We start from the raw sequence: 27,924 nt of genomic DNA on the forward strand, positions 1-27,924 counted from the left end.
TCCATTTTAATACCATTGCACTTCTATGGGGATTAGTCGCCATTCCTAGGCCTCGAAGCGTTTGAGTGGCTTGTTGTTAAGGCCAATCCCTTGGCCATTTCTGACGAGAGATGATGCTAAGATCTGCACCTGTGTCCAGCAGTCCATTAAAATTTTTTTCCTTGAATAGTTAAGTTTAACATAGGGCGAGAATCTAAATCTAAAGAAAGCATAGCCCAATCTATACCTATGGAGCCAAATCCTTTGGAACCTCTTTCTACAGCGTGACTAGGAAATTTGTCATGCATACTAGGTAATAAGCCTACTGTTCCTTGGGGAAGAGGTTCTTTTACCCCTGTGGGAATGATTTAAACTCCCATCTCTGGAGTTAGTACTGCTCTGGCAGAGGCGCAGATGTCCAATCCTGCACTCCCTCTGGTTTTTCTGATAAGGGAGTTAACGGATAATGTGTCCTGGGCACTACCCTGATGGTGTTGCTGGGTTCCTTCAATGCCCCGTATATTTGTAGTTGTGGGCCCCAGGGCATCAGGCCCCCTTGTCCGTTTTTTTGGCAACAGAGTACCCTCTACAATAGTCTGAGAATGGCATTCATAAGCTCAATGTTTTCCTCTACGACATCATGGGCAAACACCTAGTATTTTTCTTTTTTGATCATACCCAGTTTTGTAACTTGTTTTAAACCCTCCTCCTATGGGGCAATTCCTTCTAAAATGTCCTGCTTGACCACAATCATAACATGTTTTTGGCCTGGCACCTAAAGCCTGCTGTACTCCCCGGGTTACTGCAGCTGCCAAGACTTGCCTCTGCACCACTGGTTCCCCAATATCTCTACACAATTTAATGTATGCATTTAAGTCTTTATATTTCCAAGGTCTAATAGCCTCCCTACACCATCTACTGGCTTATTCATAGCTAGTTGTTTTATTAATGGCATTGCTTGTTCTACATCCCCAAAGACTCTGCTTGCTGTTTGCATAAGCCTATCCACAAACTCAGAGTAAGGTTCATTAGCTCCTTGTATTACCTTAGATAATTGACCTTGTAAATCTCCTTCTCCTTAACCGCAGCTGAAGTGATTTGTAAATATATGGCAGGATCATATCTAGTTTGTTGCTGCTAATCCTCATAAGGTCCTTCTCCTAGCAACATATCTAGATTTCTCTGTGGATACCCGGCTGCTGCATTTCGCTTGGCAGTCTCCATACAGAATTCCTGATTAGCAACTTTCTATAACAGATATTGTCCTCCATTTAGCACAGCCTTGCACATGCTAGCCCAATCTGCTGGTGTCAAGTTATAATTTGCAATGGATTCACCCATGCTTACGGTAAAAGGGGTTGAGGACCATAGGTTGCTACAGCTTCTTTCAACTGCTTTACAGTTTTGAAATCCAAAACCTGGTGATATCGCTGCGCTCCCTCATCCTCAAGTACAGGGCATGCTAATCTTCGAGGTCCTGTGTCAGGATCCCATCTATCAACTATGGGGGTTGGGGGCCACCCAGCATATATTGTCTCCATAGGTGGAGCTGTTGGTTGAATACTTACGCCTCCTGGTGATAGAAAGGTGTTTGTAGCAGCCTCCTGTTGTAACTTTTCTCCCTCTAAACTTTCTTCTCCTGTCTGACTAGCTTGAGAGACTTCCTCTTTTACTTGATCTAAGATATCTTCTCCTTCCTCTACCATAGTCTGAACTGAAGGCTTTGGACTAAGCAAACAAGATCGTATCAACGTCCATAATGGTAATGTGCCAACTGGCAGAGTTCCTGGGCTTTTCTTTTCTATCCTTTTTAAATCTTCACCATAATGGTCCCATTGTGATATTAACAACCTCTCCTTAAAGAACCATGGGCTACATTTTTGTATTGTATCAACGTATGCCCCAACTGTTCTTGGTTTTACTGCGATGCCTCCTTCCTTTAGCAATTTACTTAACACCCTTTCGGTTTGGTTTTTACTAACTTCTGATCCCATGTTTCTGTAACAAAGATAATGCAACCCACTGAGAAAACACAAAACACAACAAAACAAAAATGGAATAAAAACACACTGTATTAATTTTTCTATTTTCTTGAAATGTGCGTCAGTTCTCTCTATCTGTTCTTCAGGGGCGAGGAACTTTTCTTCTGTCCTATTTATTTCTAGGGACAGGCAGCTTAAAAATGAAATGAAACAAGAACACACTGGTGTCACCCATCCTTAGGGGGGAGCACTTTACCTTGTCACTTACTCCCAAGCATCCTGGAGCTTCCCCGTACGGGCCACCATATGCCGCAGTCCAGCTGAGCACAATAACCGGGAGGTGACAAGAAACTTGAAGGTTGAAGCGGGAACTGCTTTATTGTGGGGAAACTCAGCGGGAACTGAGTGGGAACTCAAGGTAGTGGGCACAAAAGGTAGCAGAAGCCACTATTTACACTATATACAGCAGAGGTATATATACCTAACTGATTACACACAGCTTGACTCAATTAGCATCATCCAGTTAGAGCAATCAGCCAATAAGGAATCTCCACCAACTTAATGGCTTGGTGGCGTTGCCTCACAAACCACTCTCCCTGGCAAACTGCCAGGCACTATCTTGACTTGATTTGCAATCCCCAACACCGTGATGTAAGCTGCTTCCCTCTGACACAGTCTTCCACAATGATGTTCTCTCTAACGTTGTGCCTGAGGATTGGAGCCAGCCTATAGACTAAGACCTCTGAAACAATGAGCCCTCAGATAATCCTGTCCTCCTTTAAAGTGGTTCTGGCCTAGTCCTTTAGTCAAAGTAGCAAAATAGCTCCCTAACACAGACACAGAGCAGCAGTTTCTTAGGCCAGCACATTTTAATAGAAGTATGAAATCCACAAATGTAATTTTACATTTTCTGTAGCTGTATTTAGAAAAGCCAAAGAAAGCAGATAAATCATTTTAATGTCATATAGAAAATGCACTCACTTTGCAAAAGAATAATAATTTAAGGATGTAATCAATATGAAAATTGTTGGAGTGATACATAATACACTTACTCAAACTAAGTCTCCTAATTGTGAGAGCACAATAGATTTGTATAGCATATGAATTCAGAATAGTGCCATTTGAAGTGGTGAAGTTAACAAGAAAAAACCTTTTCCCAGATGAATCACGAGGGACTCTCTTCTGTATAAGCATGGTGGGACAGTTCAGCCATCAAATGCTCTTTGGAAACCTGTAATTCTTATTGTGAAAAGGATGAAGTAAATTGGGAAACAATTTTATTGTTTTTCATCAGCAAAAATGGGCAGATAGTTGGGAAGCATGAAGATAAAACTCCACTCAGCCCCGCCAGCCTTGGGATTTTCTTGTGTGCATAAAAGGAATAAAGAGTCACATAGTTGTTTGAGAAGTAAAAGACCATGAAGCAACTTACAAGCAGGAGGATGGTCCTGGTGGCTTTGTGTTCAGGAGATGTCTGGGAGGAGACGCGGGAGCTGTGGAGGTGCTGGGCTCTCCTGTGGTGTCTGTAGAGGAGATTCACCATGTATAGGCTGGTGCCAATCATGAAGGGCACAAACACTAGGTCATGAATCAAGATGGGACTTAGAAATGTCCCTGAGTTTTGGTTTCCAAACTGCCTGGTTTGGCAGTATGGATGAACATAGCCACGACCAACCAGAGTCAAATTTCTAGTGGCTGTTATGGTTTCAATGGCGCGGATGTAGATGAGCATGTTGATGATCCAAAAGAAAAGGAACGAGGGACAAATCTGTGTATGGAGCTTAAATTTAAGCCATGCCCACTTAGAGTTCCTGGGACTGACAGTGATTGCTTGAAAGGCACTCAGGAGAGAGGTGGTGCAGATGGAAACACCCCGCGTCACTCTGTACATAAAAAGGACTGCTTTGCAACCAACATCGTCCAAAAATTGTCTTACTCCAAAGGATGATGCTATATGTGGTGTCAATGTGAACGTGATTGTCAAAGTATTGGCTAAGGTGAGGTGGGAAAAAACAGGATCCATTAGCCTCTTCACATGACGCTGGACTGAGAAGGTGTGCATGTACAACAGGAAGAGGAACAAGTTGCCTGGGACACCAATGCACAGCTGAGAGACGAGGAAAACACCAAACATGGTGTCACTTGGGAACATCATTTCGTTATTATGACCTCGCTGTGCTCAGGAAGGAATCCAGGTCTTCATGAATGCTGGGCAGGTGCAGTACATTGAGCTACACCCCTAGCCCAGGAACATTATCCTAATGATGGCTCCAAAGTTTTAATGAGGGAAACTAGGCCCACAATGAAAAATAAATAATTACTCAGAATTATTTTTAACACAAATTTGCATTAATAGTCACTGTTCAGTAGGAGAAGAGGATGACAAAGTATCTACTTCTATGTGTTTCAGGGCCTGGTGAGACCCTTCCAGAGCCTGGATTCCAGGGATTCCTGGGAACAACAGATCACAGAAGCAGGTGACAAAGAAGTTTGAAATTCAAGCCACATCACTGCATTCTAGGACACTGAGCAGGGGACCTGGGACTTGTGTGAAAGACAAATGTGCAGGTTATAAGGCACATTTTCTTTGGAGCCCATGCTGTTTCATCTTCAGCCTGTGTTGCTGTGGTGTCGCTCTGCAGAGCATAATCCCTCTAGGACACAGCTACCTGTGTGCTGATGTCTTGGAGTTTCATGACACATACACTTCAGCCAAATAAATGATGGTTAAACACTCATGGGACACAGCGTTTCCCACCTGGGGACTTTTCATCTCCCTCCCTACCCATGGGTCAAGCTGCGATGATCTGAGACATCTGTGGTTCTCACACCTTGTGCAGGGGTACTGACATGAAGAAGGTCGAGGCCAGGATTGCTGCTCAGCGTCCCACAGTGCTGCACACAAATCCCATAACATGGAATATCCAGCAGAACTGGCTGTCATCATGGTTGATAACCCAGGATAACAAAGGGACCCTACATCCTGAGGACTGCAACATGGATAAATGCTACCCATTGGTCTGACGTTTGTGTCTGCTTCTTTGGGAACAGAATTATTTTCACAATGGTAATTGCAGAAGAAATAATATGGTGTTTGAATAGGTTGACAATGAAATTAACGAGGATCACATCTCAACTGGACTTCTTGGATTTTGGAGTTTATTTCACTATTTCATTTCCTTGGGGATACTTTCTCCCACTGACCCGATTGTTCCTTCACCTGAACCATAGTCCTCCATTCCCTCCTGGACTTCTGGTCAATTCCACATGTGTCTCCACACTGAGCAAGTGTATGAGAACATTCTCAGGTCATCTCAGGCTGCACTTTCACCACAATCCCTGCTTGGGCATGATCTGTACTTCAATGATCCCACACTTATCCTGTTAAGGGAGCAGCACTCAAATTATTTTCTGAGCTCCCCCCTGTGGAGGAAAAGGACTGCAACATGCTCATTTGTGCCTTCCACCAACTATGCAGTTTAAATTTTGTGAGTTTGAATGGTCTGAATTTGTGAACTAGTCACAGATTACCATGGCGACCACACTCTCATTATTTAAAATGCATCTTGTCTTTAATCATGATATGATGATTTCAGTCTCAACCTCAAATGTTTTGATCATTTTATTTTCCCTAGGTTCACTAAGGCATGGCCTCTCTCCCTCCTCACCCTAGCCAGAGATCTGTCTTCAGACATCTTCTCTCCTTGCTTGGGACATTTGCCATTTCCTCATTTTATCATCCAGATCTATTCACAATATTCCCTTCTATATTGATGTAGTCCACGCTCCCTCTGGCCAGGGGCAGGAGGCCAGGGGTGACATCCCAGGCTCTCATCTGGACATCTCATACACAAGCTGCATAGTCTGGGTGGATGAATGGGATCAGCCCCACTTACTGAACAGAGGGAAAGTGGACAATACAAAGAATCAGAGAGACTCTCACGAACAGCTGTAGTCTAAGCAATGCAATGATTTATAAAAAATGAATAAATTTTTAGAAACATGCCAACTACCTTTTTTAGAAAAATGCCATGCTACCCTTTGGTCTGATGTTTGTGTCTGCTTCTTATGGGAGCAGAATTAGTTTCACAATGGTAATTGCAGAGGAAACGATATGATGTTTGACTCACTCTTACGAGTCATGAAGAAATAGAAAATCTGGGTTAATTCAAATGAGTAAGATGGAATCTGTATTTTTAAATTGTGGATTGATGGGACAGGAATGCTTCAATCTGAGTTTTATCAAACATTTAAAAATAATAATAATTCTCTCATACATTTAAAAATAATAATAAAATCACAAAGAATAGTTCCAAACTCATTTTGCAGAAATACTGTATCCTGAATCAAAAGCTTGACAAGGACACTATGGGGAAAGAAAATTACTGCCCAATATCTCCGAAGGACATGGTTGCCAGCAGCCTGAAAACTCATAGCAAGCAGAATCCAACAGCACAGTAAAAAGATCATTCACCCTGATGGACTGGGATTTACACCTGGGATGAAGGATGGGTCAGCACACAGAAATGAGTAAGTGGGATGCTCACATGAGCAGAATGAAAGGTGAAGACCAGTGATCCTCTCAATGTATGCAGAAACAGCATCCTCAATTGATGTGGAAATAGCATCAATCATGATAAAAACTTTCAAGCAATTAGGCATGGAAGGAATGTACCTAGACATAGTGAAGACCATGAGTGACAAGCCCCCTCAACATCATACTCAATATGACAGGCCAAAGCCTTTTCCTCTAACGAGCACATACTTCTCTCTTCTGTTCAGCTTTGGACTGGAAGTCCTAGCCACAGCAAATAGCAGGAAAAAGAAATGATTAATATTGTAATGATGCACATACTACTGAAATTGAACCATGGATTCAATGAAATTCTAATGAAAATTCTAACAGCAGTTTTCACAGAGTTGGAAAAACCAGTCCTCAAAGTCACATGGAATATATATCAAAACACTGTTGAGCTGCAAAAATGGTTGGGATCATCACACTTGGTGATTTCAAATATTATCAAAGGGCTATAGTAATCTAATTGGCACATTAGTGGCATAAAAATAATATCATTAATCACTGAAAGAGAATGAGGATCCTGAAGTTAACCCAAACACATACAGTGACCTAAACTTTAACAGGGCATCGAAAATTTGCAATGGTGAAATGATGGCTCTGCAATTGTCCATGAAGGGAACTCTGGATCGTCATATGCAAAAAAGGATGTTGGGCCTTTTCCTATCACCATACAAAGACATCCCTTCAAATAGAATTAAGGATGTACAGGTAAGATTGTCTCCATATAATTTCTTGGATAAAATCTTAACAAAAAACTCCTTGACTTATTTTTTTTTCTTGGATATACCACAAAACTATGGATGACAGAAAAATAAACAAGTAGGACAATTTCAAACTAAAGAGTTACTGAATGACAAGAAAAGAATAAATTGAAAAGGAAGCAGAATCAGAGAAGGTTTCACAAATACTGTATCAGATGCTGGGGGCACATCCATCATGCAACTCAAGAACTAAAGAAAACACGTGACATGAATAGACAGTTATTCTAAATGAGTTCTTTCAGTGGCCAAAGGCAATTGAAGTGGTGCTCTACCTCACAGACCATGAGAGAAACGAAAGTCAAAATCACCATGAGATGTAACTTCATCAAATGGCCATTATGATAAAGCAAGAGGAACAAGCAGCGGTTGAGATGGGAATCAAAGCAGACTCCTGGGCACTGCTGGTGGGAGTTCAATGGAACAACCTTAATGGAAATTGGGTGGAGTTGGCTCAAAACTTTGCAACTCCATGAACCATGTGCCCTGGCAATCCTGCCTCAACACACACAGAGGAATTGACATCAGTCTCTCAAAGGTGTCTGCCTCCTACGTTCACTGCAGCATGTTTATAAAACCAAGATATAGATACAACCTGTGTGTCCACCAATGAACACGAGGATTAAGTGATTGTGTTGTATGGATGGATACATAATACACACACACACACACACACACACACACACACACACACACATGCAATGAAATAATATTCCTTCACATGCAGGAAGAAATGCTCTCTATTCTGACAAGATGGATGAACCTGGAACATACTGTATTACTAAGACCAGACAAAAAAGGAAGTATTCTATGATCTCTCCTGCATGAGACCCCTGAAAATGTTGCACTTAGAGAAAGAGAGAGAGTGAGAGGTGGATGCCAGGAGCTTGAGCAGGAAAGTATGGACATGTTATCGACGGGTACAAACTTTCATGCACTTGAGGAACAAGTTCAGCGTATCCAACGTAATGTTTGATGAGAAGATGATATTAAGGTCTGGTGTACTTATGGTTGGCTGAAAACTGATCTTAAATACTCTCAACACACAAACACACATACTGATTGGTCAACCATGTTGATTTTGGGGGTCGTTTCAGAGCATACAGCAGATGAATAATTCTTTACGTAAAAACTTATTGGAAATATTTTAATTAGACCTCAATAAAGTTGAAATAAATCTGTAAAATTAAAATGAATAAAACAGATTAAACTGAAGGCAGATTGGAAGACTGTAAAATACCACACCCCATGTGTGTGCTGTGTAATAGAGTCACACTGTACATACTAAAGCACATGGGTGAAAAGCAAGAGCACGGACAAGTCTTGGGCATGAGCTCCTCAGCAGGTCCCGGAGGGTCCCAGTCAGAGCAGATGAACTGGCCTGCAGCACCAGCACAGGAGCTGAGTAAGACCCACCCAGTGAAGGAGATATGGAAACTTCCAGGGAACAATGATGATCACAAACTGCACACTGACTTACCTAAAGGTGTCGCCTTCCATATGTTGGGAAATGTGCTTAAGGGGACAGAACCCCTGGGTATAAAAAGCCCACTGCATTGAAATGCACCCCTTAAATTGCTGTCCTCAAATACACATGGCGACAATATTTATGGTGTAAACACACACGTCCTTAGTGGACCACAGTGGGCGGAACACACCAGGTCAGGATACAACAAACACACAGGTCAATTCACACTCCACCTAACTGCTATAAAAGCACCACCCCCACAGTCACTGTGAGATCCCAGCTTTCTCCCCAGGCACTGGAGAAGCAGGGGGGAAATGCACCCAGCAGCCAGCCCTGAAGTAAGGGCCACCAAGTGCAAGGGCTCATGTGACATGGCAGTTCATATGGAGTCACAAAAGACAAACAGGAAATCCCTGATGTTCAGTATGTTCAAAACACAAAGCACCTTTTCCTTACCACCTGGTGACTCAAACTCTATTATGGAAAGCACTGTGGATGTGCCTTCCAGAAGTAAATGTGAAGACTGGATGAGAGCCTGTGAAAGAATGATGGCATTAGAACAGGAACAGCAGAAGGAGCCCTGAAAAAGGAGGGAGAGAGAATTTCTATGAAGGCAGCAGAAAAATATCAAACAACCTCAATAGAAAGGAAAAGCAAAGGCAAACACAGTTCCTTGGAAAGACTGCTGCATTTATCCCCTCCTGTGAGACTGTCCCACTGCCCCATGAGAAGGCTCCACAGTGTCAGGTGAACACTGTGAGAAAGAGACACTGAGAAGCCACAGGTGTGTGTGAAAAGGTGATGTTGGGATGTCAGTGACTTCAGAGGTACGAGACATGAGAAAACCCTAGGAGACTCGACTTACCGTAGATTTCAGACCCAAAGGCAGCAGCACAGTGCAGTGCTCCCCAGCATGACATCGAATATTGGGAAAAGGGCTTCCTAAGGATTCCCAAGGAATGCTTCAACAGCGAAGGATGCCAACCACCAGATGCAGAAACATCTGCAAACACTTCCTAAGGGCAGGAAAGTGGATTCTCTTAATCACACTGTGAGGGCAGCAGAGCCTTCACAACAGAAGGAAATGCAGTTGAAACGTTGATGACAAGAGTGTGTCCTTCCACTTCCAGATGAAAAGCAATCTGCACAAAATCATGGCTGACAGGAATCCCACACTGTGCAAAAGGATTCCAGCAACTGAGCAAGTGAGTTGTCATAAGTGCAAGGAGGTTCAGCATTAGAAAGGTCAGCTGTGTGACCACCCCCAGGAGTTGACTCAAGGAGAAATCTCATCATCAACCTCAATAGACACAGAAAATCATGGGATTAAATGCCACACATATAAAGTTAAAAGTTTTAGAGATAAAAATAAAAAGGATTTGTTTTTGTGAAAAAATGTCAATAATATCAACAATACCCTGTTTGGGTTAAATGAGGAAAGCTTCCCTCTCATATCAGATACCAGTGCAGACAACTTCTCTCTCTGCTTTTGCCCCTTATGACAGTAGAGGGCTTTATTGTCAATGCAGAAAGAATAATTTATAATCACTGGGAAAAAGTCAATATTTTGTTTCTTCATACACGTATCAAATTCTGTGGACAAAATTCTGAAAACAAAGGGCTAAATTATATGAATCATTTGAGAGATGATGAAGTCTGTTGGGAACAGGTCAGTATTAAAATCACTTGAGGTCTGTATTCCACCTAAAACTATTAATCCAACACCATTCAAGAAACACAGTTAAGTTGCATCAAATAAAATGAACCTCCAAATTATTATATGATAAACTTAGGCTATAAATTTTATAAATAAATTTATAAATAAAAATGGGCATATCATGAGAGGAAGGACATTCAGGAGGAAACCAGACATCAAATGCAGTCCTTACCAGGCGTGGACTGGGCAGGGGGAATAGAGCCCCGGGCTCCCCTCCTCTCTCTCCCAGGCCCAGGGCTGCAGGGCCCTGCTCCAGGCAGTCGGCCTCCCTGACACAGAGAGGAGTCTTGGAAAGGCTGCGCCTGGCCTGTATTTCAGGGGCAGAATGACAGGACCTCTCCTCCCAGGGCACATCACTCACCTGTCCCCTGTTGCCCCATGGACCTTGTTTACTGTGCCTCATGTTGAAGCCCAGGAGGAGCAACGGGTCCTCTCCCAGGGGCACCGGGAATCTCCTGGTGGACTGCCAGGTGGAGTGAGTGCAGTCACTGCCTGAGAATGTGGTTTTCCCAAGATGAATCCAGAAAGTGAACTTCAGCATCCAGGAAGTCATTAAAGACTAGTTTCCACACAGCTGGTGGAAATGACCACAAGCCTGGATCCAAGCTGACCCTGAGCAGGACCCTGAGGACTCAGGAGGCCACTGTGCCTCCTCCGCCCACAGTGGGTTTTACCTTCCTCCAGGCTCCATGCAGCACAGGCTGGTGCAGGGCACAGGGTAAACTGCCACCCGCAGCACAGGGAGCCGCCATTGTGGAGCACGTGTGGCCTGTGTGGACCTGTCTCTCCTTTCAGAATTGTGGAGACGTGGGAAGTGCTCCAGAACTGAGCTCTGAAATGTTTCCTACGCAACCTGTGATAGAAGCTCAATAAATGTAGCTAAAGCACATTCCTAACGTGATGAATTGTGAAATAAAGTCAGTGTCTCTCAACACCTAAAATACATGCTCCCAAGACTAATGAAATGTCAGTTCTCCTAAGGCCAAAAATCCCTGCATTGCCCATATATCCTTCACCTTCTGAAAATTGTGCAGATTTAAATTTACCAGTCCAATCTTTGGGTTGTTATGGGCTTGTGCTTTTGCAGAAGGCATATGCTGCATGAATTCTTCTCAAGTTGACATTTTTATCTTCTAGAGGGATTTTCCAATTTCCGGACCTTAAACTTGAAGTTGCTGGTTGCCTTTTTTTCCTGCTGACCTGCATTCCTTGTATGAGTATGCTAGAAAAAAACCATTAATTCTATGTAGAAAATACATAGCATGAAAATGCACAATAGGAAATGAAAAGGAAATCAATGGGTACAATCCAAAAAATAAAGAAGAAGGCAAATCCACCAAACAAGAAAAGAAGGCAGCAGTAGAGATAATGAGGGTCTAGAAGAGCTGAATGACACTGAAAGAGCAAAGGGGTAGTAGTCACTCCTTTCCTACCAGGAATTATTTGAAAATTCATAGGATTAAACTTGCCAGTCAAACCCCAAGTTTCCAGAAGGTGGAAAATCCATAGTTCAACTGTGTGCTGCCCAGAGAGCTTCACCAAACACCAAGGACACAGGTGAATATAATGGAGTGGGAAGGATTTCATGCACATGAGAGCCTAAGGAGGGCAGATTTTCTTTGGCAGAATCAGACAAATAGACATTAAGTCACATGATCACAAGATAGCAGGACATTATGTGTTGATCAAAGGATGAATACTCTGAAGAGTGTATAATACCCATTATAAACCTGTGCACACCGAAAAACGGGGAGAAGAGGGGGAACAGGTACAGATATGGAGTTTAGGGCAGAGTTTGCCCTTCCTCTGGCACTCTGTGGGTACACGTGCCATCACATGTATCAAAAGCCATGAATGGCTGGCTGGTGCTGAGACCTGTAATCCCAGCTACTCAGAAGCCTGAGTCAGGAGGATTGCAAGTTCAGGGCCCGACGCAGTGGTTTAGCAAGATTCTGCCTCAAAATTGGAAGAGTTTCTGTTCTAGGCATAGGTACACTGTTCTGGGGTACAATAACCAATACCCCCCAAAACACACATAAACACAAAACCACAGAAGGAGCATCATTGAGAGTGAACCCTGTTATGAACTATGGGTTTGGATAATGATGATATGTCAGTCTATGTTCTTCAGTTCCAAGAAGTGTTTCACTATGCTGAGATACTGAGAGAGGGAGGCTGTGCTTCTGTATGAACAGAGGGAAGGGGGGAGGTGACATTCAGTCCTTCTATGAACCTAAAACTGGTCCAGAAAATTAATTTTGCCAAAAGAAAAGAAAAGAAAAGAAAAACCACTAAACGAAACCCTAGATTACAACTCTGCCTCTGTTCTGCCTTGAAAATATGCAGTGAACTTAAGTGGTTTTCAGCAGTGTCCCATATCATATGATGCCATAAGAGTGGTCAAAGTGTTTCAGATTTCAGGTGTTTGGACTGGGGATGCTGAACCTCTTATAGCCTGAGAAGTCTCAGGTACAGCTCTTGGGACTCTGTGAAATCCATGATCTCAGGTTTAAGCGAGGTGACATGGGTACTGTTTAGAGCCCAGTGGTGGACATCTAAGGGGACAGAAGCTGGGAAGGCCCTGCTGGGGCTTCAGGAAGCTGCTGATGCTGTTTCCTGATCCAGGTGGGGAACCTGAGTGTGTCCACAGTGAAAATTCAGGGAGCAGTAACATTTCAGGACGTGCGTTGCAATTCCTTAGAAGAGACAGAAAAATAACCAGGTCTGTATCCTTGAAGGACAGCTGGATTGTGCTAAACCTGGATGGAGTAGAGAAGATGAAGGAGAAGATGAATTTGAGATTTCATTCCTCAAGAGCATCATGAAGGGAGGAAGGCAGAGAGGGCTGGGGAGCTTCCAGGATGCAGCTCAGACATTCTGACAAAGTGACAATGCCCAGGGACACCCAAGAGCTGTTGGAAGGAATCACTCACTGAGGGACTGTCCTAAGCGGGAGGTACTTGAACTGCACTTCCACATGGCACTGTGACTGATGCAGCAGAAGGAGGAAGCAGACATTGTGAAAATTGTGGAAAATATAAGTTTATTCAAAGGAAAAACCTCATTCTGGTGTTAGGAGTCATGTTTGAACCACAGAAAGCTACAGACAGTAAAAGGGAGCAATTTCACATGGGATCCAAGCCCAAGAATCGCATGTCCCCGGGGGAGGATCCTGAGCCACAGTGGTGGAAAAGCAGGCAAGGTTCCACCGAACTATCACCTTGTGACCACCACAGAAAACCTGAGTGAAACCCTGACTGCAATAGAAGAAGGACTTCAGGTAGGAGAGGTGGAAGTGAAGGAAAGTGGTGTGGGACAAAGTGTCTGCAAAGTTCGTGATGACAGCACATGGAAGGGTCTCGCTGCCTCTCATGGAGAATGACTGAGAGAAGACACAAGTCAGCTCAGACATGAGAGACTGCATCCAGATAGGAAGCCCTCCATCCCAATTCGAGTGGGCATCACTGTGGAGAAGTTTCTGCAGACGTCAGAGATGACACAGGGTAGCTCACTGCATGCTCAGAGTGAATCTCTAGGCCTCCCAGTTCTCCTCCCCAGCTCTATTTGTAGAGCTCTCCTCATATCACAGATATGATCCCTGCACCCTGAAGAGCCTGTGTAGTCCCCTGGGTTATGATGTCTCATGCTCTGAGGACACTGGAGTACATCCAAGCTCTACAGTTGTGCCTAGAATTTATAAGGTGATCAATCAGCATTGGTGGGATTCAGAGCAGTTTCTTAGGCCAGCACACTCTAATAGAAGTAGAATACAAACTCTAAACCTAATTTTGCATTTTCTCATAGATGTATTTTTAAAAGACTAAATGGAAGCATACAAAATAGTTTGAATAGTAGGTATATAATGTATATACTTTTTTCAAATATAAATTAAGCATGTAAACAAAGTGAAAATTATCGGTGTAATCTCTTTACATTGGTTCAAATTGAGCCTTTTAATTCTGAGTGCATTTTAATTTGTAGACTATTGAACTTAACCTGATGCCACTTGAAGTGCTGAAGGGCAATGTGGCCTTTCTTTTCCCCTATAAGTCATTAGGGACTCTGCCCTGTTGCAGACTAAATCCTGGGGCATCAGATTAGCCATCAAATGCCCTTTGGGAACCTCTCAATCCCATCACTGAAAAGGATGAAGTGAATTGGGAAACAATTTTATTATTTTTCATCAGCAAAAATGGGCAGATGGTTGGGTAGCAAGAAGACAAAGCTCCACTGAGCCCCTCTAGGCTTAGGATTTTCTTGTGTGTGTAAATGGAATAAAGTGTCAAACAGTTGTTTGCAAAATAAAAGACCACAAAGCAACCTACAAGTAGGAGGATGGTGCGGGTGGCTTTGTGTTCAGGAGATGTCTGGGAGGAGACGCAGGGGCTGTGGAGGTGCTTGGCTCTCCTGTGGTGTCTGTGGAGGAGATTCACCATGTACAGGCTGGTGCAGAGCATGAGGACCACAAACACCAGATCTCGAACCAGTATGACAATAACATATGATGATGAACTGTGTTTTCCAAACGGTCCTGTTTGACAGTATGCATGAACATAGCCATGACCTACCAGAGTGGAATTTCTAATGGCTGTGATGGATTTGATGGCGTGGATGTATATAAGCATGTTGATGATCCAGAAGAAAAGGAACGAGGGACAAATCTGTGTACGGAGCTTAAATTTAAGCCACGCCCACTTAGAGTAACTGGGACTGACAGTGATGGCTTGAAAGGCACTCAGGAGAGAGGTGGTACAGATGGAAACACCCCGAGTCACTCTGTACATATACAGGACTGCTTTGCAACCAACATCATCCAAAAATTGTCTTACTCTGAAGGATGATGCTATATGTGGTATCAATGTGAACGTGATTGTCAAGGTATTGGCCAAGGTGAGGTGGGAAAAAACGGGATCCATAAGCTTCATGTGACGCTGGACTGAGAAGGTGTGCATGTACAACAGGAAGAGGAACAAGTTCCCCGCGACTCCCATGCACAGCTGCGAGACTAGAAAAACACCAAACATTGTGTCACTTGGGAACATTTTCTCCTTATTATGACCTTGCTGTGCCTAGGACAGAATCCAGGTCTTCATGAATGCTGGGCAGGTGCAGAGAATTGAGTTACACCAGCCCAGGAACATTATCTTACTGATGGCTTAGAAGATTTTAGTGAGGAAAATAAGGCCCCAAATGAAAAATAATTATTTAGAATTATTTTTAAGACATAGATTTGCAATACTATTAGGGTTCAGGAGGAGAAGAAGATGATGGAATGAGCAGTTCTCTGTGTTTCAGGGCCTGGTGAGACACTTCCAGAGCCTGGATTCCAAGGATTCCTGGGAACAACAGATCACAGCAGGAGGTGGACAAAGAAGGTGGAAATCAAGGCACATCAAGCATTTAGGACACTGAGCAGGGGACAGGTGGCCTGTGTGAAAGACAAATGTGCAGGTTATAAGGCACATATTCCTCTGAGCCCCAGACTATGTTTTATCTTCAACCTACATTTCTGTACTCTTAACCTTCTAAAGAGCACGATCCTTATAATAGGAAGACTACCCTGTGCACTTCTGTGTTGGATTTTCATGACACACACTCTTCTGCCAAGTCGATAACTGTTAAAAACTCATCAGACACAGTGGTTTCAACCTCCCTTCGTACCCATGGGTCAAACTACAATGATGTGAGACATTTGTGGTGCTCACATCTTGGGCCGGGCTATTGTAATGCAGAAGGCTGAGGCCAAGATTGCTGCTCAATATTCCCCAGTGCTCCACACAAACTCTATAACATGGAAGGTCCAGCAGAACCAGCACTCACATCATGGTTGATAACCCAGGATAACAAAGGACCCTGCATCCTGAGGACTGCAGCATGAATAAAAGCTACTTTTTGGTCTGGCATTTTTGTCTGATTCTTATAGGAACAGAATTAGTTTCAGAAATGTAATTGCAGAGGAAACGATAGGATGTTCATTTAGATTAACAATGAGGTCAATATCTCAACCATGCTTCTTGGATTTTGGAGTTTATTTCACTATTTCATTTCCTTGGGGATACTTTCTCTGTGACCCAGTTCTTCCTTCACATGAACCATAGTCCTTCCTGGACCTCTGGTCAATTTCACATGTGTCTCCACACTGAGCAAGTCCATGAGAACATTCTCAGGTCATCTCAGGCTACACTTTCACCACAATCCCTGCTTGGGCATGATCTGTACTGCAGGGATCCTACTGTCATTATCCTATTAAGGGATCAGTATTCAAATTATTCTTTGACCTCCCACAGTGTTGGTGTCCTGTTCCTCCACAGGTTCTTTTGTGCCTTCCACCAACTATGCAGTTTAAATGCTGTGATTTTGAATGGTTTGAATTTGTGAACTAGTCACAGATTACCATGGCGACCATACTCTCATTTTTTAAAATGCATCTTTTCTTTAATCATGATATAATGATTTTAGGCTCAACCTCAAATGTTTTGATCATTTTATTTTCCCTAGTTTCACTAAGGCATGGCCTCTCTCCCTCCTCACCCTAGCCAGAGATCTTCCTTTAGACATCTTTTCTCCTTGCTTGGGACATTTGCCATTTCCTGATTTTATCATCCAGATCTATTCACAATATTCCCTTCTATATTGATGTAGTCCACGCTCCCTCTGGCCAGGGGCAGGAGGCCAGGGATGACATCAGTCTCTCATCTGGACATTTCATACACAAGTCTTTGTGGCTGAATGGGATCAGCCCCACTTCGATGAGCAGAGGGAAAATGTATAACCAAAAAGGATCAGAGATTCTTATGAATGTTGTATTCTAAGTAATTAAATGAATTACAAAAAATGAATAAACTTTTAGAAACATGCCAACTACCAAGAATGAATCATAAAGAAATAGGTTATCTGGGTTAACTCAAATGAGAAAGATGGGATCTGTATTTTTAAATTGTAGATTGATGATAAGTTTGGGACAGGAGTTCTTCAATGCTGAGTTTTAACAAACATTTGAAAAATAATACTAATTCTCTCATACATCAAGAAAATATATATATAAGCACAAAAATTAGTACCAAACTCATTTTGCAGAAATGGTATTATCCCAAATCAAAGGCTTGGCAAGGACACTATGTGGTAAGAATGTTACTGGTCAGTGTCTCTGAAGAACATCCTTGCATGCACTTTAAAAAAATCATAACAAGCAGAATCCAACAGCACATTAAAAGGATCATTCAACCTGAAGGACTGGGATTTACACCGGGGGTGAAGTATGGATCAACACACAACTGAATAAATGGATGCTCATATTAGCAGAAGGAAATGTGAAGTCCATTGATCCTCCCAATAGATGCAGACACAACATCCTCAATTGATATGAAAAACCATCAACATTATTTCATGATAAAAGCTCTCAAGAATTTAGGCATGGAAAGAGTGTACCTTGACATAGTGAAGACCATGAGTGAGAAGGTCACCCCAACATCATACTCAATGCCAACAAGCCAAAGGCTTTTCCTCTAATAAGCACACTCTTGCCTCTTTTCTCAGCATGATACTTGAAGTCCTAGCACAGCAATTAGGCAGGAAAAACAAATGATTAATGTGGGGACAATGCCCAGGCTACTGAATTGGATCATGGATTCAATGGAATTTCAATGAAAATTCTAATACCAGTTTTCAGAGAATTGGAAAAACCAATCCTGAAAGTCATGTGGCTCTCCAAAAACATACCTGATAGCCAAAGCTCTGTTGAGATGTAATAAACTTTGGGTCTTTACACTTGGTTTTTTTAAACATTATCAAAAAACTCTAGTAATCTAATAAGTACATTAGTGGCATAAAAGTAATGTTAACCACTGAAGAGAATGAGGATTCCTGAAGTAAACCCAAATATATACAGTCACCTCAACTTTGGGCATTAAAAACTCACAATGGAGAAAGAAAATCCCTGTAATTGTGGGATAAGGAATATCTGGATTTCCACATGCAAAGAATGATGTTGGACCCTTTACTACTATCACACAAAGCATCTATTCAGATGGGATTAATGATGTAATGTAAGATCTGTCTCCATATGATTTCTTGGACAAAAAATTCATGTGACAGAAAAAGAGACACATAGGATCAATTCAAACTAAAAAGTTACTGCGTGACAAATAGGAATAAGTAGAAAAGGCAACGTGAATCAGAGAAGGTGTTCACAAATACCATATCAGACAGGAGACTAATTCCACAATATATAAAGGGAGATAGATCATACAACTCAAGAGCAAAATAATATTATTTCAATAGACAGGTGTCATGAATAGACAGTTATTCTAAAGAAGTTCTTTAAATGGACAAAGGCAAATGAAGTGGTGCTCTACCTCACAGACCATGAGAGAAATGAAAATCAAAATCAGAATGAGATGTAACTTCATCAAATGGCCATTATGATAAAGCAAGAGGAACAAGCAGCGGTTTAGATGGGAATCAAAGCAGACTCAAGGCCACTGCTGGTGGGAGTTCAATGGAACAACCTTGATGGAAATTGGGTGGAGTTGCCTCAAAACTTTGCAACTGCAACAACCATGTGCCCTATCAATCCTGCCTCAACACACACAGAGGAATTGACATCAGTCTTTCAAAGGTGTCTGCCTCCTGTGTTCACTGCAGCATGTTTATAAAACCAAGATATAGAGACAACTGCGTGTCCACCAACGAACACAAGGATTAAATGATTGTGATGTGTGGATGGATACATGATACACACACACACACACACACACACACACACACACGCACGCAATGAAATAATATTCCTTCACATGCAGGAAGAAATCTTCTCAATTGTGTCAACATGTCTTCAATCTAGAAGACATTTTATTTGTCAAAGAAACCAGATAGAAAGGGAAATATTGTGTGATCTCCCTTGTATGTGAACCCTAAAAATGTTGAACTTAGAGGAACAGGGAGGGAGAGAGGTGGGTGCCAGTAGTTGGGAGCTGGGAACTGAGACGTGGTATCAAAGGGTACAAACTTTCATGCACTTGAGAAGTAAGTTCAGCATGTCCAAGGTAACATACAACAAGAAGATGGTATTAAGGTGTGGTGTACTTCAAGTTTGCTGAAAAGTGATCTTAAATACTCTCAAGACATAAACACACACTTTGATTCATCAACCAACTTGATTTTTTGTGGTCATTTTACAGAGTACATCAGGTCAACACATTCTTCACCTAAAAGATTATTGGTAATATTTGTTAATTAGACCTCAATAAAGTTGGAATAAATCTGTAAAAAGTAACTGAATTAAACAGACTAAGCTGAAGGCCGAGATTGCAAGACTGAAAAATTCCACATCTCATGTGTCTTGGTGTGGGTCTGCTGTAATTTTGTACAGCAGATCCACACTAAGGACTCTAGGGTGACTGGAATAGTGGTGGACCCCTGTGTGCTGTCTAATAGAGTCACACTGTACATACAAACGCACACGGGTCAAAAGCAACAGCATGAGCTCCTCAGCAGATCCCGGAGGGTCCCAGTCAGAGCAGATGAACTGGCCTGCAGCACCAGCACAGGAGCTGAGTAAGACCCACCCAGTGAAGGAGACATGGGGACTTCCAGGGAACAATGATGATCACAAGCTGCAGACTGACTTACCTAAAGGTGTCCCCTTCCATATGTTGGGAAATGTGCTTTAGGGGACAGAACCCCTGGGTATAAAAAGCCCACTGCATTGAAATGCACCCCTTAAATTGCTGTCCTCAAATACACATGGCGACAATATTTATGGTGTAAACACACACGTCCTTAGTGGACCACAGTGGGCGGAACACACCAGGTCAGGACACAACAAACACACAGGTCAATTCACATTCCACCTAACTGCTATAAAAGCACCACCCCCACAGTCACTGTGAGATCCCAGCTTTCTCCCCAGGCACTGGAGAAGCAGGGGGGAAATGCACCCAGCAGCCAGCCCTGAAGTGAGGGCCACAAGTGCAAGGGCTCATGTGACATGGCAGTTCATCTGGAGTCACAAAAGACAAACAGGAAAACCCTGATCTTCAGTATGTTCAAAACACAAAGCACCTTTTCCTTACCACCTGGTGACTCAAACTCTATTATGGAAAGCACTGTGGATGTGCCTTCCAGAAGTAAATGTGAAGACTGGATGAGAGCCTGTGAAAGAATGATGGCATTAGAACAGGAACAGCAGAAGGAGCCCTGAAAAAGGAGGGAGAGAGAATTTCTATGAAGGCAGCAGAAAAATATCAAACAACCTCAATAGAAAGGAAAAGCAAAGGCAAACACAGTTCCTTGGAAAGACTGCTGCATTTATCCCCTCCTGTGAGACTGTCCCACTGCCCCATGAGAAGGCTCCACAGTGTCAGGTGAACACTGTGAGAAAGAGACACTGAGAAGCCACAGGTGTGTGTGAAAAGGTGATGTTGGGATGTCAGTGACTTCAGAGGTACGAGACATGAGAAAACCCTAGGAGACTCGACTTACCGTAGATTTCAGACCCAAAGGCAGCAGCACAGTGCAGTGCTCCCCAGCATGACATCGAATATTGGGAAAAGGGCTTCCTAAGGATTCCCAAGGAATGCTTCAACAGCGAAGGATGCCAACCACCAGATGCAGAAACATCTGCAAACACTTCCTAAGGGCAGGAAAGTGGATTCTCTTAATCACACTGTGAGGGCAGCAGAGCCTTCACAACAGAAGGAAATGCAGTTGAAACGTTGATGACAAGAGTGTGTCCTTCCACTTCCAGATGAAAAGCAATCTGCACAAAATCATGGCTGACAGGAATCCCACACTGTGCAAAAGGATTCCAGCAACTGAGCAAGTGAGTTGTCATAAGTGCAAGGAGGTTCAGCATTAGAAAGGTCAGCTGTGTGACCACCCCCAGGAGTTGACTCAAGGAGAAATCTCATCATCAACCTCAATAGACACAGAAAATCATGGGATTAAATGCCACACATATAAAGTTAAAGTTGTTATGAGCTAGGAATAAAAATGATTGTTGTTACTATAATAAAATATCAATAATATCAACAATGCCATGTTTGTGGTTGCATATGTAAAGCTTCTCTTCATAGCAGATACCAGTGCAGACAACTTCTCTCTCTGCTTTTTCCCCTCATGACAGTAGAGGGCTTTATTGTCAATATAGAAGGAATAGTTGATAATCACTGGGAAGAAGGCAACATTATTTTTTTTTCCTACACAGATTAAATTGTAGACAATAATGTTGGCTTAATCATATGAATCATCTGAGAGCTTATTAAGGCTACTGGAAGCAAAATCAGCATAAAACTCACTTGAGGTCTGTATTCCACCATAAAATATTATTCAAACACCATTGAATATGACACAGTTAAGCCGCATCCAATAAAATGAACCTACCAATTGTTACATGATAAAATTAGGCTACGCCTCCAACTGGACATGTATGAAAAGCAAAAGGAATCTGGGAAGAGAAACTAAAACTAGCTACAGAGCAGAAAAGGAATAATGAAGTGACATGGAGCTAAACTGCTCCAGAATAACCCCGCATCGATGGAGGCACTGAATGGAGACAGCGCCTCACAGAGACCAGGGAACAGGAGACCCTGAGGTCAAGGGCGGGACTGGGGGAACTCTCACCTGTGCTCTAATCAGGAAGGAGAGGACCCAGCACAGAGGAAACCAAGTGCTCTCAGTGTTCAAGGAAAACTCAGTTGAAGACAGGATGGATTGGAGAGCTAAGAAGTACACACGACTTCAACACAGGCCAGATCAGAGAGGGAGACCGTGTCTGCAGAAAAGAACAGAACAGTTGATGGAACTAAGAGAGAAGAAGATGTGGGCATATCATCAGAGGAAGGACATTCAGGAGGAAACCAGACCTCAAATGCAGTCCTTACCGGGCGTGGACTGGGCAGGGGGAATAGAGCCCCGGGCTCCCCTCCTCTCTCTCCCAGGCCCAGGGCTGCAGGGCCCTGCTCCAGGCAGTCGGCCTCCCTGACACAGAGAGGAGTCTTGGAAAGGCTGCGCCTGGCCTGTATTTCAGGGGCAGAATGACAGGACCTCTCCTCCCAGGGCACATCACTCACCTGTCCCCTGTTGCCCCATGGACCTTGTTTACTGTGCCTCATGTTGAAGCCCAGGAGGAGCAACGGGTCCTCTCCCAGGGGCACCGGGAATCTCCTGGTGGACTGCCAGGTGGAGTGAGTGCAGTCACTGCCTGAGAATGTGGTTTTCCCAAGATGAATCCAGAAAGTGAACTTCAGCATCCAGGAAGTCATTAAAGACTAGTTTCCACACAGCTGGTGGAAATGACCACAAGCCTGGATCCAAGCTGACCCTGAGCAGGACCCTGAGGACTCAGGAGGCCACTGTGCCTCCTCCGCCCACAGTGGGTTTTACCTTCCTCCAGGCTCCATGCAGCACAGGCTGGTGCAGGGCACAGGGTAAACTGCCACCCGCAGCACAGGGAGCCGCCATTGTGGAGCACGTGTGGCCTGTGTGGACCTGTCTCTCCTTTCAGAATTGTGGAGACGTGGGAAGTGCTCCAGAACTGAGCTCTGAAATGTTTCCTACGCAACCTGTGATAGAAGCTCAATAAATGTAGCTAAAGCACATTCCTAACGTGATGAATTGTGAAACGAAGTCAGTGACTGTCTACACCTAAAATACATGCTCCCAAGACTAATGAAATGTCAGTTCTCCTAAGGCCCCAAATCCCCGCATTGCCCATATATCCTTCACCTTCTAAAACCTGTGCAGATTTAAATTTACCAGTGCAATCTTTGGGTTGTTATGGGCTTGTGCTTTTGCAGAAGGCATATGCTGCATGAATTCTTCACAAGTTGACATTTTTATCTTCTAGAGGGATTTTCCAATTTCCGGAGCTTAAACTTGAAGTTGCTGGTTGCCTTTTTTTCCTGGTACCCTGCATTCCTTCTATGAGTATGCTAGAAAAAGCATTCATTTTATGTAGAAAATACCTAGCATGAAAATGCACTATAGGCAATGAAAAGGGAATCAAAGGGTACAATCCAAAAAACGAAAAAATAAAAAAAGAAGAAGAATCCAGCAAATAAGAAAAGAAGGCAGCAGTAGAGATAATGAGGGTCTAGAAGAGCTGAATGACACTGAAAGAGCAAAGGGGTAGTAGTCACTCCTTTCCTACCAGGAATTATTTGAAAATTCATAGGATTAAACTTGCCAGTCAAACCCCAAGTTTCCAGAAGGTGGAAAATCCATAGTTCAACTGTGTGCTGCCCAGAGAGCTTCACCAAACACCAAGGACACAGGTGAATATAATGGAGTGGGAAGGATTTCATGCACATGAGAGCCTAAGGAGGGCAGATTTTCTTTGGCAGAATCAGACAAATAGACATTAAGTCACATGATCACAAGATAGCAGGACATTATGTGTTGATCAAAGGATGAATACTCTGAAGAGTGTATAATACCCATTATAAACCTGTGCACACCGAAAAACGGGGAGAAGAGGGGGAACAGGTACAGATATGGAGTTTAGGGCAGAGTTTGCCCTTCCTCTGGCACTCTGTGGGTACACGTGCCATCACATGTATCAAAAGCCATGAATGGCTGGCTGGTGCTGAGACCTGTAATCCCAGCTACTCAGAAGCCTGAGTCAGGAGGATTGCAAGTTCAGGGCCCGACGCAGTGGTTTAGCAAGATTCTGCCTCAAAATTGGAAGAGTTTCTGTTCTAGGCATAGGTACACTGTTCTGGGGTACAATAACCAATACCCCCCAAAACACACATAAACACAAAACCACAGAAGGAGCATCATTGAGAGTGAACCCTGTTATGAACTATGGGTTTGGATAATGATGATATGTCAGTCTATGTTCTTCAGTTCCAAGAAGTGTTTCACTATGCTGAGATACTGAGAGAGGGAGGCTGTGCTTCTGTATGAACAGAGGGAAGGGGGGAGGTGACATTCAGTCCTTCTATGAACCTAAAACTGGTCCAGAAAATTAATTTTGCCAAAAGAAAAGAAAAGAAAAGAAAAACCACTAAACGAAACCCTAGATTACAACTCTGCCTCTGTTCTGCCTTGAAAATATGCAGTGAACTTAAGTGGTTTTCAGCAGTGTCCCATATCATATGATGCCATAAGAGTGGTCAAAGTGTTTCAGATTTCAGGTGTTTGGACTGGGGATGCTGAACCTCTTATAGCCTGAGAAGTCTCAGGTACAGCTCTTGGGACTCTGTGAAATCCATGATCTCAGGTTTAAGCGAGGTGACATGGGTACTGTTTAGAGCCCAGTGGTGGACATCTAAGGGGACAGAGGCTGGGAAGGCCCTGCTGGGGCTTCAGGAAGCTGCTGATGCTGTTTCCTGATCCAGGTGGGGAACCTGAGTGTGTCCACAGTGAAAATTCAGGGAGCAGTAACATTTCAGGACGTGCGTTGCAATTCCTTAGAAGAGACAGAAAAATAACCAGCTGGAGTGTGCTAAACCTGGATGGAGTAGAGAAGATGAAGGAGAAGAGAAGTTTGAGATTTCATTCCTCAAGAGGATCATGAAGGGAGGAAGGCAGAGAGGGCTGGGGAGCTTCCAGGATGCAGCTCAGACATGCTGACAAGGAGTGACAATGACAAGGGACATACAAGAGCTTTTGAAGGAAATAACTCACTGAGGGACAGTTCTTAACCTGAAGGTACTTGAACTGCACATCCACGTGGCACTGTGATTGACGCAGCCGGAGGAGGAAGTAGAGAGGTTTGAATCAAGTTGAGAAATATTCATTCATTCAAAGGATTAAACTCATTCTGGTGTAGGATGTCACATTTGAAGCACAGAAATCTAGACACAGTGGGAATGTGAACTTTAAGAGTTGCACAGAAGCCTAAGAATCACGTTGTCACAGGAGGAGGATCCTGAGCCACAGTGGTGGTAAAGGCAGGCAAGGACCACCACAGAAAACCTGAGTGAAACCCTGACTGCAATAGGAGGAGGACTTCAGGTAGGGGAGGTGGAAGTGAAGGAAAGGGGTGTGGGGCAAGGAGTCTGCAAAGTCTGTGATGACAGCAATGGAAAGGGGCTCGCTGCCTCTCATGGAGAATGACTGAGAGAAGACACAAGTCAGCTCAGACATGAGAGACTGCATCCAGATAGGAAGCCCTCCATCCCAATTAGAGTGGGCGTCACTGTGGAGAGGTCTCTGCTGACATTAGAGACGCCCCAGGGCTGCTCACTGCAGGCTCAGAGTGAGTGAGTCTCTCAAGCCTCTCAGTTCTCCTCCCCAGCTCTATTTGTAGAGCTTTCCTCATATCACAGAAATGATCCCTGCACCCTGAAGAGCCTGTAGTCCCCTGGGTTATGATGTCTGATTGTTCATAGGACACTGGAATACACCCAAGCCCTACAGTTGTAACTAGATTACGTAAAGTGGGCAATAGGAATTTGTGGGATACTGCAATGGTTCATTTGAATTGTCCACTTGATTGGGTTAAGAGATGCTGATGATTAAGAGGCTTCTGGGTGTGTCAGTGAGTGTGTGTGTCTAGAAATGATTGGAACGTGGGACAGTGGACTGAAGTGGAGACCCTTCCTAAGCATGGGAACCACTGTCCAATAGGACAGTGCCTTGGATGGAATAAAAGTTGGGAGACCAAGGAAGCAGCAGCAGATGCAAGCTCAAATCTTGAACGGGTTCCTGATTGCTGCTATGATCACCTGAGGATCTCAGACTCACTTTTCTTCACTTGTCCAAAGTGGACTCTGCCAATGATTCTCTTGGGAGTTTCCTGAATCCCTGGGTTTTGGACTAGGGTAGCACTGTTGATCCCTCTTGTTCTGAGGCTTTAGCCTCTTGGGCTGTATCCCACAAATACCCATTGCCACTTGGAACTACTGGTTCTGTAGTAGAGACAAATGAGGCAAGGCACCGAAGATAGCAGGAAACAGTTTTATTTGGCTACAGCCAGGTTCAGAGGGTATAGCCTTTGCTGTAATCAGTCAATCCCCCGAACCCCGAATACAGGTAATTTCAGAGTTTTATACCCAGCGTGTAAGGGGAGGGGCTCAGAAGTTCACAGTCTGCAGAAGTTCACACAAAAGCAGCTTTTTCCTTCGCTGTTTTGGGCAAGTTAATATTTCACGGACAACACCTGAGAAAGGACAGCTTCTTCTCCCCTTTCTTTCTTCCCCTGCCAGCTGTTACCGTGGAGCCCAATTGGTATCTTCTCTTAAAAAATGTAGACATCTCTGTGAAGCCCAGGTTAAGGCCAGAAGCCTCATTAGCACATTTCTACAAACTACTATACTGGATACATTTGTGAGAAATTATTAAGGGGGTGCCCAGCACACTCCAGGTATCTTCCTGGCTGGTGGCCAAGCAAAACAGGGCAACAGGAAAATAGGAAATTTATCCATATTGAACTTTTTCTCAGAGACTCTTTTTCTGACAGTCCCAAAATCAGCCATGGTGAGAATTCTTGGAGAAGCCCAGTTAAGACTTTTTCTGTGGAAAGAGCGAGTGCCACTTCAACTGCCCCCTTTAATGATGCTCCCCATAATTTAATCCTTTAAATTACAGAGCATCATTATCATCATCTTGGCTTAAAGCCTTATATAATGCCAGAAATTTAGTTGTTGTCCTCCTTTGAACAGCGGCTTCTATAGTGAACCCAATAGTTTTAATGCACAGTGGAGCCAAACATGGAAGCAATAAATAGGTTAACAACAGAATACCCACTATAACAATTAAGCTTTTAAATCCACCAAGAGTTGAAAACCAACCCCCTAAAAGTGTGTTAGGGTCCCAAACTTTAATGCCTCTCCATGTCTGAACAGGCATGTGTGCCAGTTTTCTTATGCTGTTGGCTATATCATTGAGTGTTTGTCCATTATCATCTATTTAGATGCAAGAATCTGAGCTGTTGAACTTTCTACATATTCCTCCTTCTTCAGCCAGTAGGTAATCGAATGCCAAGCGGTTTTGATAGATGCCCACTGGCATCTGGGTGTGTTGTGTAGCTATGAGGTGAAGACCTGTGGCAGTCTGATTAGTTATGATTTCTAGTACAGCTTGTAAGCAGATAATTCTGTTCAGCATGTAAATAGGAGTCCTATAACCCCAACTGCCATCTTGTGCCCAGGTAGCAGGACCATAAGTGGCAATCATTCCATTCATCTTCACCCCAAGATTGGTGGCCTCCTAGTTCAATCTCTTGCCCAATGGATCTCCTTTTTCTCTGCCCTAGATCCTCATACAAGGGGATTCCTAGGTCCTTTCCAGTAGCATTAGGCAGTAAGCAAAACCCTGGTCTAATAGTACAAGTTTCTCTCCAATTTGTTGGGAGTTGGGTATAATCCCTTTTCCCACAAATCCAAAATAGCCCATCAGGTACTTTCCAGTTAGTGGGAGGTAGGTTGCTCCAGAATTTATGGATTTCGGGGATGCCCCAAAAGGAACTGATCTGGAGAGTGTCTGGGCACGTA

The 27,924-nt window shown here is 43.4% G+C and overlaps 2 protein-coding genes across 2 annotated transcripts; both read right to left on the reverse strand.

Annotated features, from left to right (window-relative positions):
• Nucleotides 1-3,201: 3,201 nt before the first annotated feature.
• Nucleotides 3,202-4,116, reverse strand: LOC113194935 (vomeronasal type-1 receptor 4-like). The gene has a single exon (XM_026406236.2). The coding sequence runs from the start codon at nt 4,114-4,116 to the stop codon at nt 3,202-3,204; it is 915 nt and encodes a 304-aa protein (XP_026262021.2).
• A 10,464-nt stretch (nt 4,117-14,580) lies between these two features.
• Nucleotides 14,581-15,507, reverse strand: LOC144250273 (vomeronasal type-1 receptor 4-like). The gene has a single exon (XM_077792785.1). The coding sequence runs from the start codon at nt 15,505-15,507 to the stop codon at nt 14,581-14,583; it is 927 nt and encodes a 308-aa protein (XP_077648911.1).
• Between the last annotated feature and the right edge of the window lie 12,417 nt (nt 15,508-27,924).

This window comes from Urocitellus parryii, chromosome 15 (genome assembly GCF_045843805.1).
Source record: "Urocitellus parryii isolate mUroPar1 chromosome 15, mUroPar1.hap1, whole genome shotgun sequence".
NCBI lineage: Eukaryota > Metazoa > Chordata > Mammalia > Rodentia > Sciuridae > Urocitellus > Urocitellus parryii.

Excerpts from the sequence above, each read along its gene's own strand:
- LOC144250273 (XM_077792785.1), bottom strand. The coding sequence starts at position 15,507 with ATGTTTGGTGTTTTTCTAGTCTCGCAGCTGTGCATGGGAGTCGCGGGG.
- LOC113194935 (XM_026406236.2), bottom strand. The coding sequence starts at position 4,116 with ATGATGTTCCCAAGTGACACCATGTTTGGTGTTTTCCTCGTCTCTCAG.